Raw genomic sequence first — 19,570 nt, forward strand, 5'->3', positions numbered from 1 at the left:
CACCCCAGCGTGGCTGGGGAGAGGGGGTTCAGCTGGGGTGCTGACGCAGGCACCCCCGCCTGTCTTGTCCCTGTGGTCAGCCAAGCATCACCCCAAAATTTCTGGACTTTCCACAGCACCTGCTTCTCTCATCCAGAAACTCGGCTCTGGGAGCATGTGGGAAGTAACGCCCCGACAGCAGTAGAAAACGGGAACATTTGCCCTGGCTCCCTGCAAACCCTCTGCGGGGCAGCTGGGAAGCACTGACACCAAAGAAGTCTACAAATGTGCGTTTGGGTACAATTAGTGATGCTGAACAAGCAAACAGCCCCCTTGAAGCATCGTGCTGCTGCCCACCAGCCTGCTGGAGCTGTGGCAGTGCCACACACCAGCCTGGGGATTACCTGGGCAGGTGCTGCCTGCAGCTCTGTCATCACCCACTCCAGGAAATTGTGCAATAAAGTGACTTCACTGGACATACGCAGCTGTAAAAAACTTGGAGCTGGAGGGGAACTTGCTCCCTGGGAGCATCTGGCACAGAAAAGTCTGGGCATCTGGCTGCTCTATACCATGTGGCCAGGAAAGAAAAAGGTCCAAAGTTCCTATTCCAATTCCTAAAGGTCTGGGATTTCCTCAGGATTAATTTCCAGGCTCTCTTCCTCTAGAGATGCAGCCCTGCTGCCCAGAAGGCTCAGCCGGGGGTGTCGTGGCTGTGCACAGCTGTCCCCACACTGTGGGACAGCACCCAGTCCCTGCTGTATAGCATAACCCAACCTGAGCAGGACTGGAAATGGTTGCAAGAGGGGATGCTCTGTTGCATGGAGCAAGGCGATATGGGTAGGAACATTCAGTAGTAAGTCCTAAAAGACTGGAGTGGTATCTGCTGGCTCCAAAGCTGTGCCAGAAGGAAGCAGCTGCTGTCCAGAAACACGGGAAGAATAACAAGACAACACTCTCTGCGAGAGCAGGAAATACCTTCATACACGTCTGGTTAATAAATTAATGTGTTTACCCATGGAAATGCTTGTCCTGAAGCTCCTTTCAGCATTTGGTGTGACTTTTCCCATGGAGGCACCGGGGAATGGGGGTCAGGCAGGCACAGTGCTGGGTTCCTGTGCCTGACACCAGGATTTCAGCACCCAGCTGGGCTGTGGCAGGAATGTCTTTGCCACTACCTGCCTGATGCACACACCCCCCCACCCCCCTAGGGGACAAAACACAGGTGTCAGATGCAACAGGAGGTTCATCTCCCCTCCTGGAGCTGCCCTACAGCCCAGCCACAAGCACTGAGCACAACCATATTCATGACACAGTCTCACAGTTCTGCTCCACCCTTCCCAGGAAAACCATTTTCCCCAGTGCCCCACCTGCAGTGCCACAATTTGTCACCATCACCCTGCATTAAGCTGTCTGGCACCTCCAGGACAAGGCTCCGGCACTTCTTGCAGGGGCAGCTGGTGGATGCCCCCTCCTTGTGCCCACATGCCTGCCTTTACAGGAGCTCCTTCACCAAACACAGCCGTGAGCCCACAGCGCTGGGCTCAGACTTGTTTTAAATTCCAACTTTGTGGCAGTTTCTATGTTCTGAATTATAGACAGATTGTTTTCCGCATCCAGGCCACTCAGTAGTGCAATAATTTGTATTTTGTGTGGTTTTTTTCATGTTCCTTCCCCTTTCTGAGATGCTTTGCAGGAGGCAGAGGAACAGCTGCCATGTGAAGAGGCACGTACATCCTGGGAGATCAGACGGGTATTTCTGTATGACCTCGCTTAGAGCAGACCTCGGCAACTGCAAGGTACTTGCAAGGGCCGTGAAAAGTAAGCTTTCGCTTGCAGAGGGGTGAAAAACCTTCCCTGGGGCTGCATGAGCCCTGCCTAAGTGGAAGGGCCCAAGGCTGGGGCGCAGAGGAGCCTGGCCACGCTCAGGTTTCAGGATGCTCTCTCTTATCTATTGCCCCCCTTGCAGAAATCAGAGTGAAAGGTTCAGGGTAGCCAAGCTCCATTTGAGCTCAAATCTGACTGCAAAGGCTGAACATGTTTCTCCACAAATATGCAGTTAAATCAGCAACTCTGCGTCCATCGAAAGTGTTTTTTGTAGCCCCTGGGACGCACCTTCTTTCTCTCCTCCTGCAAAAAGTAGTTGAAGCAAACATGCCCTTTCCAGCATTTCTTCCTTTCCCCTTTCCCTTCCTACACTGAAGTCCTGTGGTGCAAACCACGGCCCTGCGTGTCTCCTGGGCACCAGCCGCCCTGTGCTCACCTCGTACGACACGTCCCTGATCACAGTCAGGACTGAACAGGCAGAAGGGGGGATCCACCCACGGGATCACCCCAGCAAGGCAGGGTGTCCCCCTCCCCCACCTTGTCTCCAATACTGGCCTCCCCAAGCCTGAAGCACACTGAGAGCCCAAGTGAAACACTGCCACCACGCACAGAGGTTTCATCTCTCCCTCCTTACCTTCGGCCGCTGCAGGCTTCAGCGGTTTTGGCAAAAAGAAAGGCTTCAGACAGGGCCCCGATCCTAGACTCTCATTTCTAGCAGCTTCCCTACCGCTGCCCCACACAGTCCAGAGAGGGGTTCCACCCGCATGCTTCACCGCTGCTCCTGCAAGAGCCCGGGAGGGAGAGCTGAAGTAGAGAAGGTTTATTTTAGCTTCAGTTTCCTCTTTCCTCCCCCTTCAGAAAGAAGAAACAAAAGCCCAGAGGTATGTTATATTAATTTATTTGGGACACACCAAAAAAGGAAAGTCAACAACTGTTAACGTACAAAAGTACAGAATCCTGGGACAAGATTTACTGTCCTGATTAAAAAGGCACCATGGTCCCAAAGAAGAGTAATCAGAATACATTATTTAGAAATCTTTCCCCTGTTGCAGCAGAAACAGAGCCAGGCTTTGGCTCTATCCACAGTCAAACCCAGTTAAAAAAAAAAAAATAAATGCGATAAACACTGCTCAGCCTGTACAAGGTGTCATGAAAAGAATCACAGCCTAGAAGATGGGTCAGACTTTTTTTTTTTCTTTTTTAAAACAGCGAAGGTGACAAACCACTAAGTGTCTAACTGAGGAAGACAGCAGAGTTCTGACATCTTCAGCTCAGCTTTCTGTAAGATGCATCAGTTAAACTGAAACTAGTAGGCTGAGTGCGGGGCTCTGAATGAAATGCAATTCCCTGTGGTATACAGGAAGCCAGATTCGACAACCTTAAATACCCTGAATCCCTGAAAATCATAAAGCATTATACAGCTGTGTTCCATATTCTAGTCAACCCTAGTGGATTTGCTTTACACACGAGCATTTATACTGTCAGCTATATTTGTAATAGAAAGGGGGGTTTACAGCAGTTATTAAAAAACCTCTACTTCGGCGAGGTCTGAGCTTGGCTATATTCCCTGCTGAAACAGAGCTGCTGGTGTAAAAGCCCAGTGAGAGGCTCAAGTCCAGCACCTCAGGCCTGGAAGGCAAATAGTTTAAACGTGACATAATTTAGGGGAAGTCAGTGAAGCACGTCAGAGAGAGGAGGAGAGAGAGGGCTGCAACTCTCAAGCAGCGGAGCCTGAAGGGTACTGCAGGACTTGGGCACAAGCTATTAAACCTGTCACAACACTACGAGTGATGCGGAATACACGGAGTTCACTAAATATTTTGGAGCAACTTACCATGAAGAACTTCTCAGAGACACAGAGTAAAAATCTCGGTATGGACTAACGCGCAAGGTCACTGGGAAGCTGGTGCATCGCTCTGAGCCGGACGGATCTGTCCACAGGTGGAGGGACGGAGCGGAGGGATGCTGGAGCCTGCCTGAGCAGCGAGGCCGGAGCTGCCGCCACTGCTGCTTGTGCTTGCAAGCTCTGCTGGGTCCCACTCGGACCAGCAGCTCATTTGCGTTTCATTCCTCCTTTGGCATAGGACTTCAAAGCAGTCCAAGAACTGATTCGTCAAAAGCAAAGGAACTGTCAAAATTATTCGTACATGCATTTATTGTTAAAGGGAGCAAAAGCCAAAGAACGAAACAGCACAGGTTAATGTCAGTAAAATGATGTGCAGGATGGAGAGGAAAGAAACAGGGAAAAGCTGAGATACTGGAGTAGGGAAACCAACGTTCACACTGAAAGGTCAATTTGAAAACCAGGCAAGTTTGCGCTCTTTCTACCAGACAATGTCTGCAGACAAACAGAGACTTGGGGTTTTTAATTTTCAGTGTAGTCTGGCAAGGTTTGGGAATCTCACCAGCACTGAATTTCACTGAAAGTTCAAGTCTCTCATCTTTAAAAAACAGTAAAGCAACTCTAACTAAAACCAGCAGATATCCTCGTACTGCAGGTATCTAAAAATCACAGACATGTCACTGCTCAGGATGTACGTGGGCAAGAGGGTTACGCTTTGTTCAAACAAACTGCGAGTGGAAAACTACCACTGCCACCCTGCTGGTTTGCCCAGACTCAGGTGCCTCTTGCTGTAAATACCACAGCTACCCACACCTGGGAAGGCTTTTTCTTCTCTATATCTTAGGGAGGCAGGGTAACAGTTTGTAAAATTTTTCCTGTCTTAAAAAACTAAATAATGCAATTTGCATCCTTCCCCCGATCTCACCCTCCCAGAAGATAAAACATTACCACTTCATTTAGGATTCACACCTCAGATCCTAGATTAGGGACTTCATGTTAAAACTCACCCAATTATGGGAAGTTTATCCTGATAAAGGAAACGTTGTTAAAATAAAATCTAGAATAAAACATTCAGAATCACCAATGCTTTTAGAGCCAAAGCACTCAAATGTCTCCTGCTCTCTCTCTCTCTCCCCCTCCTTGAGCAAGAGAGCAATCCCTTCACAGAACTGCAGGGTGTCTCTCCGGGACTGGGCAACACAAGCTGAAAACCAGCTTCCTTCCTCGCAGAAATGCCAAATTCTGCTGAAAGGGGCAGAGCAGCTTTCACCTCCACCAAAACCAGCAGGAATTAGGGCTTTTCAGCACACAAATTTTCTATCAGCAACAAGTCCACGTTATTTCCCTGCAGTAAATCCAAGTCCTGTTTCATACTGTTAGGCCACTGCTGGCTCAGAAACGGTGAGAGACTTCCAAAAACCCACTGGTGTAGGCAGGACCTCAGAAGAAGAGGCTTGTATGCTATGTAACCTTAGATAATCTGATACGTTTGAGCCTCCGCATCATTAGCCACCAACTACTCCTTCTGAATTCACGTGTTTTAGTCCTTGCCGCTGTTGTCTCCGGAGGCAGGGTGTTCCTGAGCTCTGGCTTGGGGAGCTACAACAATCACTTCCAATTGATGGTGGGATTTCAAACTTGCCTAATGTGTGCATTGCCACCTCGTACTCCAGCAGCCCTGCCTGCCGACTGCAGCACGCACTAGCAGTTTTTGACCTTCTCCACAGTCTCGTAGAACCCAGGCCTAACTCTCCTGATGCTCATCCGTATATGCTGGCATTCCAGGGGCATAGCGGCACTTGCAGGGGTCGCCGTGCACCGGCGCTTCCTCCTGCCCCGCAGCGAGAAAGCTGGAGCCCCGCCATTCTCCTCCTCCGCGGGGTAGGATTCATCCACACTCGTGCCTTCGTCCGATTGCTCGTCACTTTTGTATTTCGTTTCCTTTGCTTTGTTTCCTTCCTTCTCCTCCTTGGCGAGTTTTCTGAAGTGCTCTAAATATTGTATCTTTTGTCTCCTTTCCATCATCTTCAATTCTTGCTTGTCTGTGAAGTCTTCATAGTACATTTTTCTTTCGCTTCTTTGATCTTCAAGAAATTTCCACTCGATGCTAGTCATTTTTATTCCACTGTATTCCTCCAGTTTATTTCTCATCTGTGTGTCTGCACAAAACACGTCAAAGAGCTTCTCTGAACTCTCGTTGAATTTGTCTGCTCGCTCGGTAAAAGCCTGGTTCTGTCTCTGCTTTCTGGTCTGATACAATCTGGTAAACTCCTCGTACATTTTGAGGATAAGTTTCTTTATATTTTGTGTTGCAATGGTGTGCAAGTTGCAAACCAACCAGTGCTCTTGCAGGTGCTCAGCAAGCAACTGGGCTGCGTCCTCTTTGGACCGCTGGGCTTGGCCAGCTCTTTTAGGCTGCAATAAATACAGCATATTCTGAACCACATCCTTCTTGGTTGGCAGGACTCCCTGGGTGAAACCCGAAGACTCTACATATTCAACAGTCCCCAGAGTCTTCCGTGCTCTCACCTCGGTATCCAGTGATTCCATCACTGCTTGTTTATCTTGTAGTTAGGACATAATCTGAAAGATGAGGGGGGAGGGAAAAAAAGAAAGGGGGGGGGGGGGGAAGAGTAGGTCAAATGAAACATTTTTTTTTCTGCAGCAAAAGTAGCAGATGAGAAAATATGCTCAGACCAAAAAAATGTGGGATTTTATGGTGCACTCCGTTGCTGTTGGACGGCTGCTGTTAACCCAGCCCATTTAAACATTTGCACGGCGAGACTATCTCGCTCGTCTATGCGGTTCTTAAAGCTTAATACGGTGTGTTTGTTCATGTCAATTAGTTTTTAATTGGGTTTTGGACTTCATATTGCAAATTACAGTAAATCAAGACTGCCTAAGGGTGCCGGGCTTGAAGGCTGGCACGCAAAGGCAGGCATGCCTCCGCACCGGCTGCACTGCAACACCGCGGTTCCTCCCGCCCCGGTACGGGGCTGCCTACGGCGGCCGGGCTCGTCTCCCCTGCGGCTCCTCTCGCCTTCCTCCCTGCCCCGGAGCGGCCCCGAAGCACCAGCTCGCCCTCCCGGCGTCCTCCCTGCCCCCCGCAGCACCGAGGTCTCGGCTGAGGATTACTCATCGCAGCCCGCCGCGGCCCTGCCTAGGCCCGGCCTGCCCCGCAGCATGACTGGCACTTTCCCCGGCCACGCAGGCGGCGCGGGGGACCAGGGCGAGCGGCATCGCACGGCGAGCGGCATCGCAGCCTGCAGCTCTTCGGCCGCGGCTCGACCCCTCCGCCTGCCGCCGCCCGGAACGAGGGGGGCGGCCGTGCAGCCATGAGGCCCGGGCCCGCCGAGGACACAAGGCCCGCTGCGGGACCCGGGCTGGCCCGTGGGCCTCCCGCCGCCTCGGCCCCCCTCGGCCGGCGGCTCCTGGAGCGGAGGCATGCCGGGGGCTGCGGGACTGCCGCCGGGGGCGCGGGGCCGGGGCCTGCCCCGCCCTGCTGCGGCCCGGGGCGCCCCGCAGCGCTGAGTCACGGCGCGGTGCCGGGAGGGTGCCGGGAGGGCCCCGGGCGCCGCCCGCCCGCCCCGCCTGAGGCCTCCTGCGGGCCGCGGGCCCCGGGCGGGGGTCGGCGGAGCCTTGCGCGCCCTGCCCCCGGCCCGGCCCGGGCCCCTCCCCTCCCCGGGGCTCACCGCCATCTTGGAGGGGGGTCTGCGGAGCCTGCGCAGGAAGAAGCGGGGGGAACAGGCCGAGGTTGCCGCCGCCATCTTGAAGAGGGGCAGCGCCGCGGCCGCTCCAGCCCGCCCTCTCCCGGAAGGGCCGCCCCCGCCACTCGTGCCTCAGTGGTGCGCGCCGGAAGCGCCGCCGCCTCGCGCCTACCCCTTCCGCCCGGCGCGGCGACACCAGCCGCGGGATTGGCCGCACGGGGAAGAGGGGGTAGCACGTGAGAGTGAGCGAGCGACGGCGCCGCGGCCCCGATACCCCCCTCCCCGCGCCTCTTGACGGGGGGGGGGGAGGAGAGGTCTCGCGCCGACCCGGGGCGGAGCCGATTGGACGCGCCGCGGAATCGGTGTCCCCTTGGCCATTGGGCGGGCGCAGTGCGGGCGCGAGCGTGACGGGAGCTGATTGGTCACTGCCTAGCCGGTGGGGAGCAGATTGGCGGGCGAGCGGGGCGTCATGGCGGCAGGGAAGGGAGGAAGGAGGGAACTGATTGGCGGATGCTATTATTGTGCGGCAGGGGAGAGGGAGCTAATTGGTGAGTGCTGTGATGGGGGGAAGGAAAGAGGGAGCTGATTGGTGGCGGTGGGGCAGGCAGGGCAGCTGCCTGGTCCCCGACGCAGGCGCCCACGTGCCTGTGCCCCGGGTGCCAGGGCGGCGGCGGCAGCAGGACGGTGATGTCAGTGATGGGCACTGGGACGGAGCCGGTGGAGGCACGGTGCGACTCGGTGGAGGGGTGAGGCCCTGCCCTGCCCTGTTCCCCTTTCCTGCCCCCTGGCACCCCCTCACCTGCCACCTGCCCCCACAGGAGGATCTACCTGGACCACAATGCCACCACCCCCCTGGCCCCCGAGGTGGCCCAGGCTGTGTGGGACGCCATGCACCAGGCCTGGGGCAACCCCAGCAGCTCTCACCCTGCAGGTAGGGACCAGTGCAGCTGCCATGTCAGCTCCCCTCTGTGGCTGAACTGAGCCCCGTGGCCACAGGAGCCCATGGCAGAGCTGCTGGGTCTTGTTCCACAGGCAGGAAAGCGAAAGAGGTTATTGTCAGCGCCCGGGAGAGCCTGGCCAGGATGGTGGGAGGCCGGCCGGAGGACATCGTCTTTACCTCGGGCGGCACGGAGGTGGGAATGGCCATGATCTCTGTGCCAGGCAGTGACCCCCCTTCCCAGGCACCCCTGCCCACCACCTCCTTTCAAGTCAGCAGTGCTGAGGAGGGTGGGGATGAAGGGCGCTGCGCTTCCTCTGGGCCTTCATTTTCTCCTCTGCCTTCTTCTCTTCAGGCAAACAACATGGTGATCCACACCGCCTGCAGGCATTTCCATGAAAGCCAGGCCAGGCCGGAGGACAGCTGGGGGACGCCACACATTATGACATCGAGCGTGGAGCACGACTCCATCCGCCTGCCGCTGGAGCAGCTGGTGAAGGAGAACCTGGCGGGTGAGCAGCAGGGGGACCAGAGGGCATCTGGCCACAGACTGGGGTTTGCAAGGGGAGCTTTTCTCTGCTGGCGTTTTTGTGGAGGACGATGGGAACCCTCTTGCTCCTTGATGTTCCCTTTTTCCCCCCAAAGGGCACTGACTCCCCACTTGATGCCCTCATTCCCTCAAGCTGGATTTGTCACCCCATTGGCATCCAGCGCCAGCCCCAAGACCCACTGTGCTCTGCCTGCACGCCAGGTGCCTGCACAGTGGGGTGCAGGCAGCCCTGGGCACTGTTGGGCTTCCCAGCAAATCTCAGGACTTGTTTTTTGGCTTGCAGAAGCCACCTTTGTGGCTGTGTCCCCACAAAGTGGGCAGGCTGAGGTGGACGATGTCCTTGCCGCCATCCGGCCAACCACCTGCCTGGTTTCCATCATGTTGGCCAATAACGAGACTGGGGTCATCATGGTGAGTCTGTGTGGCAGGGCAGGGGGTGGACAAGTGGGACAGGGTGGGGACATCCTTGCGAAAAGGTGCTTGGTGAGGGAGAGCTGAGGGTTGCTGGGACACAGACCCTCTTCCCTCCTGCCAGCCTGTTGCGGAGCTGAGCCAGCGCATCCGTGCCCTCAATCAGCGGAGAGCAGCGGAGGGGCTGCCCAGGATCCTGGTGCACACTGACGCAGCACAGATGATTGGCAAGGGGCACGTGGATGTGCAGGAGCTGGGGGTGGACTACCTCACCATTGTGGGACACAAGGTATGACCCTGTTGACATGGTTCAGCTGCTGTTCACCCTCTAAGACATCTCTGTTGGGGTGCCAGGGAGACTTTGGGTGCCGCAACAGCTTAATACCTCACCAGTGACCAAAGTTTTCCTGCTGGATGGTGCTCCGAAGACAGCCTTCAGCTGGGGGATAAGGCTCCTGTGACCCAGAAGGACCTGTTTGGAAGGGGGAGCAGGAGGAGGCCAAGGGCAGGGGGACAGCTCTGCAGCAGCCTGTGCCTGTGAGACAGGCAGGGGTCAGCACTGGAGGGCACTTGGATTTGGGCAGGAGTACAGGAAAGGGACACCTGGCAGTGTCCCCAGGGTCACTGCGGCTGTTTCTCCCCACAGTTCTACGGCCCGCGGATTGGCGCACTGTACGTGCGTGGCCCCGGCACCACCACCCCACTGCACCCCATGCTCTTCGGAGGGGGACAGGAGAGCAGTTTCCGGGCAGGGTAAGGTGGCTGGGTCGTGGCCTGGCGAGCTGGGCCTCGGGCTAGTGGCCAGACCATGTATGGCTACTTAGGCCAAGCTGAGCTGGCAGCAGTGTCACCTGCCAGCTCTGGGGCGGGCAGCACAGTGCAGGGAGATGGATCCATGTGGGGGAGCTGCAGGAGCCTGGTGCGTAGGCTTTGCCGCGGGAAGAACCACAGGGTGGAGCTGCCCCCTGCCCAACCACCTCAGAGAGGTGTCCGGAACCCCCTGCCAGTGCTGAGGGGTGCCGCACGGGGAATGTCTGTTCCTTGAGGTTGGGTTTCTGGTTTGGAGAAATAACTCGCTGCTCCCTGTTCCCTTCCAGCACTGAGAACACACCAATGATCGCTGGGCTCGGCCAGGTGAGTCAGTGGTGGTCACGAGTGAGCGGTTCCCTGGGGGTGCTGCCTGGCGGAGCCAGACGGAGCCAGCCACTTGTGCTCTCTGGTCATTAGAAGTGACAAACTCAGGGCGTGGGAGGGTGGGCAAATTGCTGGAAAAGGAGACGGAGCTTTCTGGTTCTAGTTAAAGGAGGTGCTTCGGAGCACTTGCTGCAGGCTTTGCAGTGCTGGCCGTGGGCAGCCACGCAGCTCATGTGGCGCAAGGCACTGAGCGGCTGTTGGGGGACACCGGGGACCTGACAATTGCAGAGGCTGTTCCTGTGTTGGATTCAGATGCCAGGGGGCTGCTCGCAGAGGGAGGTATCAGGGGTTTGCTGACAGAACCTGTCTGGGTTTTCTCTCATCAGGCTGCAGAGTTAGTGAGCAAGAACTGGGAGGCCTACGAGGCTCATATGCGGGATGTTCGAGATTACCTGGAGGCCAGGCTGGAGGTGAGCATAGTTCCTGTTTGTCTCTGCCCTCCCGGGGTCTCAGCCTGCAGAGCACGGGGCCTGGAGCCAGGGAGGTTATGGCCCCCTGGCCCTGCCGCCTCCTCATCAGGACAGGGATGCTTGTGAACCGTGAGTGGTTCACAGCCCTCTGATTTCTCCAGGCCTCCTTTGGGAAGCAGAGGATCCATCTCAATAGCCACTTTATGGGCTCCAAGCGACTGTGCAACACCTCTAACTTCTCCATCCTGGGCCCAGGCCTTCAAGGTAGCTCTTACCCCTCCGCTGCCCTGTGATGGTGCCCACAGAGCCAAGCACCTGCCCTGCATAGCACCCTGTGGCTAGAGACCGGCGGGCGCTCAGCCGTGGCTTGAGCAGGGAGATGAGGCAGGCGGTGGCCCTTGGAGAGAGCCTGGGTGCTGGGAGACCTGTGCTTGTGTGTGCTGCAGGGCGAAGGGTGCTGTCTCACTGCAAGACGCTTCTTGCCAGTGTTGGGGCTGCCTGCCACTCTGAGAAAGGGGATCGGTAAGCAGCTGGCTTTGCCAGGACCAGTGCATCTTCCCAGAGGAGAGTGGGTGGGAGGGAGGGAAATAGGACAGGGAAAGGGAGCGTGGGTGGCTATGGGCAGTGTCACCTGGAGCAAAGAGGTTGCAGAGCTTTCCAGAGGGGCTGAAGGGCTGCAAAGGAGGTTGTTGCAGGAGACACAGTGAAATGCTTGTCTGCTGCTTGTAAGGACTTTGTGCCTCCTGGCTTTGGTTTTCCAGCTGAGCTTGGAAGTACTCTTCAATGCCTGGCACTGCCAGAAGAGAGTCTGCCTTATGTCCACATGTGCCTGGCTCACCTGCTTAAGTGCAATTCGGGTCTCCAGTGGGTTCCTTTGGGTGCATGTGGGGACAGCAGGTGCTTTTGGCCTGTCTAGAGCAATGCTCTGTAGACATGGCAGAGTTGCCAACCCATGGGGACACAGGAGAGATTCCTCCTTGGAGGGGAAGAGCCAGATCTAGCATAGGGCAACAAGCCCCGTGGGACCTGGTGCCTTTGGAAAGCAAGCAGGTTTGCCTGGAGTGCATCTGCAGATGTGCTCCCCCTTGGTGAAGCTTTCTGGCGATGCATGTGCTTTCTCAGCCTTTGAGTTAAGCCCACTCACCCCTGTGTCTGTGTTTCAGGCCGTCCTCAATTCTGCTTAGCTGTGGGATCCCCTACGATGTGGCCCAGAACGCCTTGCGGCTGAGCATCGGGCGAGACACCACCCGGGCAGACGTGGACCTGGTTGTGCAGGACCTTGTGCAGGCTGTGGCACAGCTGGACCAGGACCAAGCCCCGTAGACCCCAGGAATTGCTCCCCGGTCATCAACCAGGTCCTTGGGATGGGGTTGTGCCCTGCTTGGCCCCTGGGTGCTGACTACCTATGCCACTTTGGGCTTAGCATTTGGCAGGATTAGTTTTGTGCCTGATGCCTAAGCCAAACTGACTCAGCCTGCAGCTTGTGTTTGTGGATCAGAGGTTGGTGAGGTGGCGGCTGGTGGTGGCAGGAGGAGGAAGTGGGATCATCTGTTTCATCAGCACTCTTAGGTCTGCTTAGCAGTGTATCAGCTTGTGCTTGCAGGGATCATGGCGGGGCTGGCACGGCTCTGTAGCATGTGCAGCTCAAGCAGAGAAGCTAGTGCTGCTGCTGGAGGCAGCAGGGAGCTGTGCTGAGGAGGGGGCTTTGCTGCTTTGGGTCTGGGGCAGCTCATCAAGAGGTCACTCAGGACTCCGTCATCCCCACTGCACGGTGCAGGCATTCGCGGAGTCTCGCTGTCGGGTGCTCCTCGCTTGCCAGCACCTACCCAGCTGGCTGCGTGCATGCACGCGTGTTGGCATGACAGAGTCTCAAAGCTTGACTCCCTCCAGAGCATAACAGGTGTGGAAGCCATAGGAGATGGAGCCTTTTGCTCTGGTTGCTTTCCACAAAGGAAGCTTTCCCGCTGTCTTACTACTCAGAGGGGGGAAGATCATCTGCCCCAGAGGGAAACGAGGCATTGACAGAAGCACAGCAAATGCTGGGCTGGGAAGTGCCCTGCCCCTGCCAGGGCGCCAAGCTGCCAAAGGGTTTTGGATGGGAAGGCGTCAGGCATGGCTTTTCCAGCACTGCGTTCCGTTACCTGCTCCCCTTCCTCCTGTCCTTACAGAGCTCCTGTTGCCAGCTCCACGTGCTCCTAAAGGAAAGAGAGTTGTCGGGGCAGCCATAACTGTGTGCCAACACCCGAGGAAACGTGTCTTCCCGGCATGGCCCAGGTGGTCGCTCTCATCATTGACATAGGAGGACACAAGTGTCACACGGCTTAGGAGCATTGCCAGCTGGGCTGACTGATGTCGGGGAACCTGGTCTCCCTGAGTATTCATAGGAATAAAAGTGATTGCTGCTGCTGTGGCTTTTTCCCAAGTAAAATGTGTTATTCCTGGGGGAAGCTGCACTGGTTGGGGTCATCTGAGTGACATCTTTTCCCTCAGAAAATGCTTGTGTCCCAGAACAGAGGCACAGTCTGCTGAAGCGGGGAGGTGCCTGCTGGTCCTGGTTGGCAGGGAGGCCATGGACACAGATTCTTAGATGCTGCTTTTCTCTTTACTAGCTGAACATTAGCACGGCCAGGAATGCTATTTGGAACCATAAAACCCCGGGGCTTTTTGTAAATCTAATTTCTAACTGAAGCGTTAGGACCCAAGCACAGACTGCCTGGCACTGGATGCCTGTCAGGCTGTTCAGTGTTACCGCCCCTGCTCACACCTCAATCTCAAATGCAATCTTTTCTGTCTCCTTTTTTTTTTTCCTGACTTGTGTAACAGTCAAAACCTCTTTTAGAAAAAGTGGTTCCATAGAAGAATACTGCTCTGCTTCAGGGGTAGATCTTTTATCTATCATGGACCTTATAGTTCTTGGCGACCTTTCTTTCACAGCTGTGGCACAACTGGAGATCCAATTTTTGGGGCGCTCTTTCCCCCACAGGAGGTCTGGGCTTCCCACAAGGATTCAGACAGAAATTTAACCACAAAGCACAAAAAGCTTTACTGACTTACTCTTTATAGACACAGGGAACACAAGTTTTAAACACAGAAATATTTGCATTACTTCACTTAGACTATTACAGCCAAAACGTAAGAAGTGTTACAGAAGGTACGAACACTTGGGTTGACCACTGTAATGGTTTTCTGTTCATTTTCCTACTACCACACTGCACAGGAATGAAAGTCACTAGTGAATCCCTCTGTCTCTGTACTGCCTTATTGAGGGAAGGCGAGGAGGAACATGCCTCTGACTTGGCCTGCATGTCTGTGGACCAGCCTGTGCTCCTGCTTACGCACCCAACATACTGAGACAAACAGCCTCTTCCCGTATGACAAAATGTCAGTGGTTGTATGCATAAAAACAAATTCACCTGTCATGGAAGTCTGGAAACACCAACATGCCTACATCAGCTGTGAATTTAAATGGTAGAGAGAGGTCCTGGCCACTATGCTAGAACACCACAGAGTTGAAATATGCTACTTTCACGTGGTCACACAGCCAGAATCAGATGGCAAAACCGCAATTCATTTAATGGAAGAATCCACAATCTCCTGATAGTCTTGCCTTCCTAAATTCTTCCAGGACAGTTTATAACACGCAAGGAAAAAAACACTAACCAAAATAACCGCTCCCCCAACAAGATCATAAGCACCTGGGAAGATGCGCAGCACGACGAGCTGCAGGACCATGGCGATGACTATCTCCAGGTGCTGTACGGTGCTAACCAAAGCGGGGTGGAACTTGCTCAGGGCGTAGTAGACCCCCAGGAAGGCTGCTGTGGAGCACAGACAGATGGCAAGGAGATAGCTCCAGGTTTCCCCATCCAGTGGGACGATTGGCTCTTGAAGTAAGAACATGGTGGATGCTCCCCACACCGTTCCTGTCCAACTAAAGGTGAATAGTGCCGTCCACATGCTGATGTTATCTTTGATTGACCTATAGACTATCATGGAGAGAGCAGTGGTCAAACCTGCCATAACTGTCATGGTGTAGCCAAAAGCTTCCTTCCAGGTGCTCAGCAAAGAGTTTTCCTCCTTAACAATGTTGGGGATCATGACCAGACAAACGCCAAACATACTGCCAACTACAGTAACTATGTCTATGTAAGCCATTCCTTCATCTATGAGTAAAAAAGCCAAAATGGCACTGAACACTGTAGTGGTAGCCCTCCACATAATGGTCCCATTGCTGGGGGGAACTATAGAGAAGGAGGTGTAAGCACAGGTAATAGAGATAACATTGCAGACCCCATAGAAGAAGAGCCGCAGTCTGTAGCCTTTGGGGCCAAAGGGAGGCTCATGGTAATAGCACACAACAGTAATGGACAGCACCTGTAAGACTGAACGGATGAAGATTAACTCTAGGGATGGCACTTTGGAACGATCAGAAACTAATCTTGTAATTAGAGCAACACAACCGTGAGCCACAGCAGATCCAAAAAGGACTACCCAGGTTTTCCTTGACGGCAGTATATTTCCTTCAGGAAAATGCTGGGATTGCCCCATCTCATCAGGTTTTGGCAGTTGTGCTGGCCGAAGCTTGGTGTCTGTTGTACCAAAAAAGGTCCTTTCTCTCTTTCTCCCATCAGTCAGTAGTCTTTTCTTAGGATTATCCTCCATAAATACTCCAATATCTTCATTAACATCCTCATATCCCTCTTCTCCTGGCTGGGGATAATGAGAAGTATATTTCACTGTTACTGTGTTGGGATGAATTTTCACTCGCTTTTTGACTGGGTATTTTTGGGAAGACGTATCCATTTCCTCAGAGAAATGTCCTGGTCTTAAGAAAAAAAAATGCACAAGCACTGTTATTTTTATTTAATGAATAGCAAGAGATTCATTAGTATGTAAATGCTGTTAGCATTTACAAGCTGTTTTTATTAACCAAGTCCAAGTACTTGGTTTTGCTTTAATTTTCTGGGGAGTTACTGCTAAATACCTTTGATAGTCAGGCCATTTGGATCTCCTTAAAAGCGAACTACGGAACTTCATTTTAGTCCCTAGTTTTTGAAAAATACATATGTTCTCATTATGCATAGTACATATAATGCATTCTAGTATATTCTTATTCTAATGAGAAAGTCCTCTTGCTAAGCTTTTTGGACGGTAAATACCCTGTAATTATGAATTATACTTACTGTTAATTGCTTGCTGATGTTACAAGATTACGGAAGAAAATTGGCTGGAGAGGACGATCACCTTGTTTCTAAACTGACAGAGCGCCACACAGGGAAATAGGGAGCATCCCTGAGTAGGTCAGCATAGTTAGCATGGGGATAAACGACACATTCTTGAACAATACTTTGACAGTGTTAAAAATTGCTTCTCCTTTCACATTCTTTTATTTCCAGTGGTTGATTTTGCAATAGATTCATTCTTCAGATCGCCTTTTTTTAATGGGGAAAATTTAGAAGGGCTGATCCAGACTACTACCCAGACCTTCCCATGGCAAGATATTTAAAAACCACAGCAACAGACCCACCACCCTTCTGTCTCCTATTGAAGGTCCATCTCGCACTACACAAGCAGTGTGAGCTCTCACCTCAGTGCCCCTGAGCTGTGCACACCACGCAGCCTCCCCAAACAAGCAAGCAATCCTTCTTGCAGCCGGCCTTCACCAGCACAAATGCTGCTTGGTCTCTGCTGTCGCAGGCGCATGCAGCCTGCCCACGGGGAGCCCACCTGTGGCCTTACTTCCCTCCAGCTCTCTGCTGGGAGTGCTGTCGCTGTCCGCAGGCCCACTGTGACACCACTGGGTCAGTTTAATTCAGGATGTCACCGAGATCACTTTGTTTCCGCAGTGCCCTCCACCATCTGCGCAAAGAGCCCTTCCAAATGAAGTGGCAGCGAGAGAAAGGCAACTTCCCTGCCTTCTGTTCGCCCCAGCAAATAAACACATGCAGACCTTACCTGCGCCTGAGAGATTTAATCCTAAACCAAAAGGGGAAAATACCTCTCGGTCATCTACATCTTTGTCCAGGTGTCTAAACAGAAACAGTAGATGCTCTCAGATATCAACTAGGAAAGGTTACAATCATCTCAGCACAGAAAGTAATACCCGAGGGAGGTGTGAAACATTCTGCTTGTTTTTCAAAGCTGAAAATTTGAGAAGCACTAGCATGCCTTTGAGGCCATGTTCCTTGGGAACTGGCAACCCTAGTGCATCATTATGAAAAAACCACCACCACAAACCCCAAAACAATTCAAATAGAGAGAAAGCAATCAGTGTCATCTTGCCAAAACCACTCCTCAGCCATCTCTCAGAATTATTGATGGAACTAATCCAAAGAACAAGTAGTGGTTTTGTGAGCATAAGGTTCCTACAGCTGATAACAAGAAAATTCACCATCCCATGCCTGATGTCCTGCCTCACCAGCGCTGCGGCGGAAAGGATGCCCAGGGGGACCCATCCTCTCAATCCGGCCATCCACGCCCAGGAGCCGAGCCCAGCCCTGCAGGCAGCAGCACTTTGGCCTCTGTGCTGTCCGCAGGGGACGGGTATGGACATTGTCTGCAGGGAGTACCGAAGCACCAGAGCAGGTGGGTCCTGAAGGCGCACGACTGCAGATGAATGGACAATCGGGCTGAACAGCACAACGGCGGTTTGTCGGGGAGACCACAGATCAAAAGGCAACATGAGAGTGGGTGCAATAGCTCTGCACAGAAATACTTCAAAAATATCACGGCCAGATTCAGCCTTTGCATCTTCCCCATCCACGTTCTGTGACAGCCAAGCACTGCCTTCGTCTCCTGGTAAAAATAATTTACATAAGAATGGGATATTCTTCCTTTCTCCTCACAGGCTGAGTGTTTATTGACCCCCCTGCTACACCCTGGCTGAGCTGCAGCCTACTACTTGCAGGCAGAACAAATCCTGGCAGGGATCATGATGAACGGGAGTGGAGAGAGGGGCAGGCACAAGACCCAGCTCTGGAGGAAGGCAGCAGCGCCACTTTGGACCTGCACAAGTAAGCGAGGTATCCTGGGGCACCACCTTACTCTTGCTTTAGCAGACTGCGCTCCCAGCCCCGAAGCACCTCACTGAAGCAGAGACTGGTAGACGTTAGAGGGCCTGAGGACAAGAAACACCCTTGTCTAGGCAGGAGGCCCTGTGTTATCACTCCTCCTGTTCCTGTTTCTGCTGCCAACCTGTTTTCAGCAGAACTCAGCTGAAAAAACAAAGAGTACTCGGTACGCTGCTAAATGGTGGAGGAGTACTCCAGAATGCTCGTCAATGTACAGTTCAAATACTGCAAGAAACTTGAAAAGAAACAGCTGAAATGTCATGGAGGAGAAATAAAGAGGGCAAGAGCTGGTATCAGCTGCACTGAGTGGGCAGTTCAAACAACCCACCAAACATTTAAAAACACCCTACCAGAAATCTACCCCAGTCTCACCTGCTATTTGCACATTTTCTTCAGATAAGTGGTTGATTTCAGATTCTTTTGATGCAAAATGCAAATGCAAAAGGCACTGAATGAGTCCAGGAAGGCAGTGATTTTCACAAGCACAGCTTTTCATGGCTAGCATTGTCATTGTGTTACAAATTCACAATGCTGTCTTGCTGTCCCCACATCTTAAAAAAATTAAGATCTTCTTTATTTAAGGCACAATATATGGATCGGGAATAAAATAAGTGGGAGGAAAAGAAGACAAAAGGTGCACAACAGGCATTATTATTAGAGTGACAGTGCATCTAGCCTGTACAAACTCGGTTATTTCACTAAGAAACAGCTGAGTACATGATGCAACTATTTGCTCATGGAAACAAAACAAAAAACCCCGAATTTTTTACCATTAGCATAGAACGGTAACTTTCTTGCTTCCTGATTTTAGATTACATTTTCTTCCAACAAATATAGAAAAGGGTATAGAAAAAGAAACAAAATGCAGTTGTAAATTTAGTACTGGACCTGTGTAATGTATTCAGAGATCTCTGGAGGAAAACAATAGATCATGAGCACGTAGCTCAAAATGGCTGTCCTATACAGATGCCGTATTCCCTCCAGTATTCTTCAACACTAAGAATGCTAATAGTTGGAAGGGCTGAAAAGTGGAAGGGCAAGCACATGAGAAATGAGAAAGGCAGGAGATGAGAAGTAACAAAGAACAAAAAAATAGCAGGAGTGCTTAAAACTAAATTTCATTTTCTCTACCAAATATTGAGTATATGACAAATGTTGTGTCAGCTCTCACACAGTACATTTATACAAACGTTCTCAACTCAAACAACAATGTGGGACACCCATTTAAATTAAGAGCTCATGGAAATCACTGACTGCCAAAGTGTGAACCCTGTTTTCCCATGGGGGAATAAACAGTCACAACGATTTATTAAATCTCACAAATTATTAACAGAATACACACCATAATTTCTTTCAAAAGACTCCAGTACGCCCCCCCACCCTTCCCCAGTCACTACACAGAGCTGGTTAGCAAGAGACAAATAGGTGATTATATGCCACTTGACTACTGGGGGTGGGAAGCTGAGCTCTCCTCCTTGTTGTGTCTGAAGGAATTACGGTTTTGAGGTCTCACTGGTGATTCTAACCACCAATTTTCAATAAACTCACAGAAAAATACTCTCATCTTCTGCCAGATTTGGTCAAAATCAGTTAGCAGACTGAAACGTTATTACACAAGATTTGCAGACATTGGTGACTGCAGTCT

The 19,570-nt window shown here is 52.6% G+C and overlaps 3 protein-coding genes across 3 annotated transcripts; 1 reads left to right on the top strand and 2 right to left on the bottom strand.

The window, feature by feature from the left end:
* Nucleotides 1-2,685: 2,685 nt before the first annotated feature.
* On the bottom strand, nucleotides 2,686-7,429 carry LOC104349584 (uncharacterized). The gene is made up of 2 exons (XM_086467976.1): nucleotides 7,339-7,429; nucleotides 2,686-6,229 (listed from the first exon to the last, which is right to left on the bottom strand). Exon 2 carries the CDS (start codon nucleotides 6,194-6,196, stop codon nucleotides 5,348-5,350), a length of 849 nt encoding a protein of 282 aa, XP_086324102.1. The 5' UTR covers nucleotides 6,197-6,229; nucleotides 7,339-7,429; the 3' UTR covers nucleotides 2,686-5,347.
* A 620-nt stretch (nucleotides 7,430-8,049) lies between these two features.
* SCLY (selenocysteine lyase) lies at nucleotides 8,050-13,266 on the top strand. Its single transcript, XM_009955812.2, has 13 exons — nucleotides 8,050-8,099; nucleotides 8,172-8,284; nucleotides 8,386-8,486; nucleotides 8,646-8,802; nucleotides 9,124-9,251; nucleotides 9,376-9,540; nucleotides 9,898-10,004; nucleotides 10,349-10,385; nucleotides 10,772-10,855; nucleotides 11,017-11,119; nucleotides 11,302-11,377; nucleotides 12,019-12,210; nucleotides 13,024-13,266. Exons 1-12 carry the CDS (start codon nucleotides 8,050-8,052, stop codon nucleotides 12,176-12,178), a joined length of 1,281 nt encoding a protein of 426 aa, XP_009954114.2. The 3' UTR covers nucleotides 12,179-12,210; nucleotides 13,024-13,266.
* Nucleotides 13,267-14,075: 809 nt separating this feature from the next.
* Nucleotides 14,076-15,690, bottom strand: SLC35G2 (solute carrier family 35 member G2). Its single transcript, XM_009955824.2, has one exon. It carries the CDS (start codon nucleotides 15,656-15,658, stop codon nucleotides 14,423-14,425), a length of 1,236 nt encoding a protein of 411 aa, XP_009954126.1. The 5' UTR covers nucleotides 15,659-15,690; the 3' UTR covers nucleotides 14,076-14,422.
* Nucleotides 15,691-19,570: the final 3,880 nt, after the last annotated feature.

Source organism: Leptosomus discolor, chromosome 7 (genome assembly GCF_034619465.1).
Source record: "Leptosomus discolor isolate bLepDis1 chromosome 7, bLepDis1.hap2, whole genome shotgun sequence".
NCBI lineage: Eukaryota > Metazoa > Chordata > Aves > Leptosomiformes > Leptosomidae > Leptosomus > Leptosomus discolor.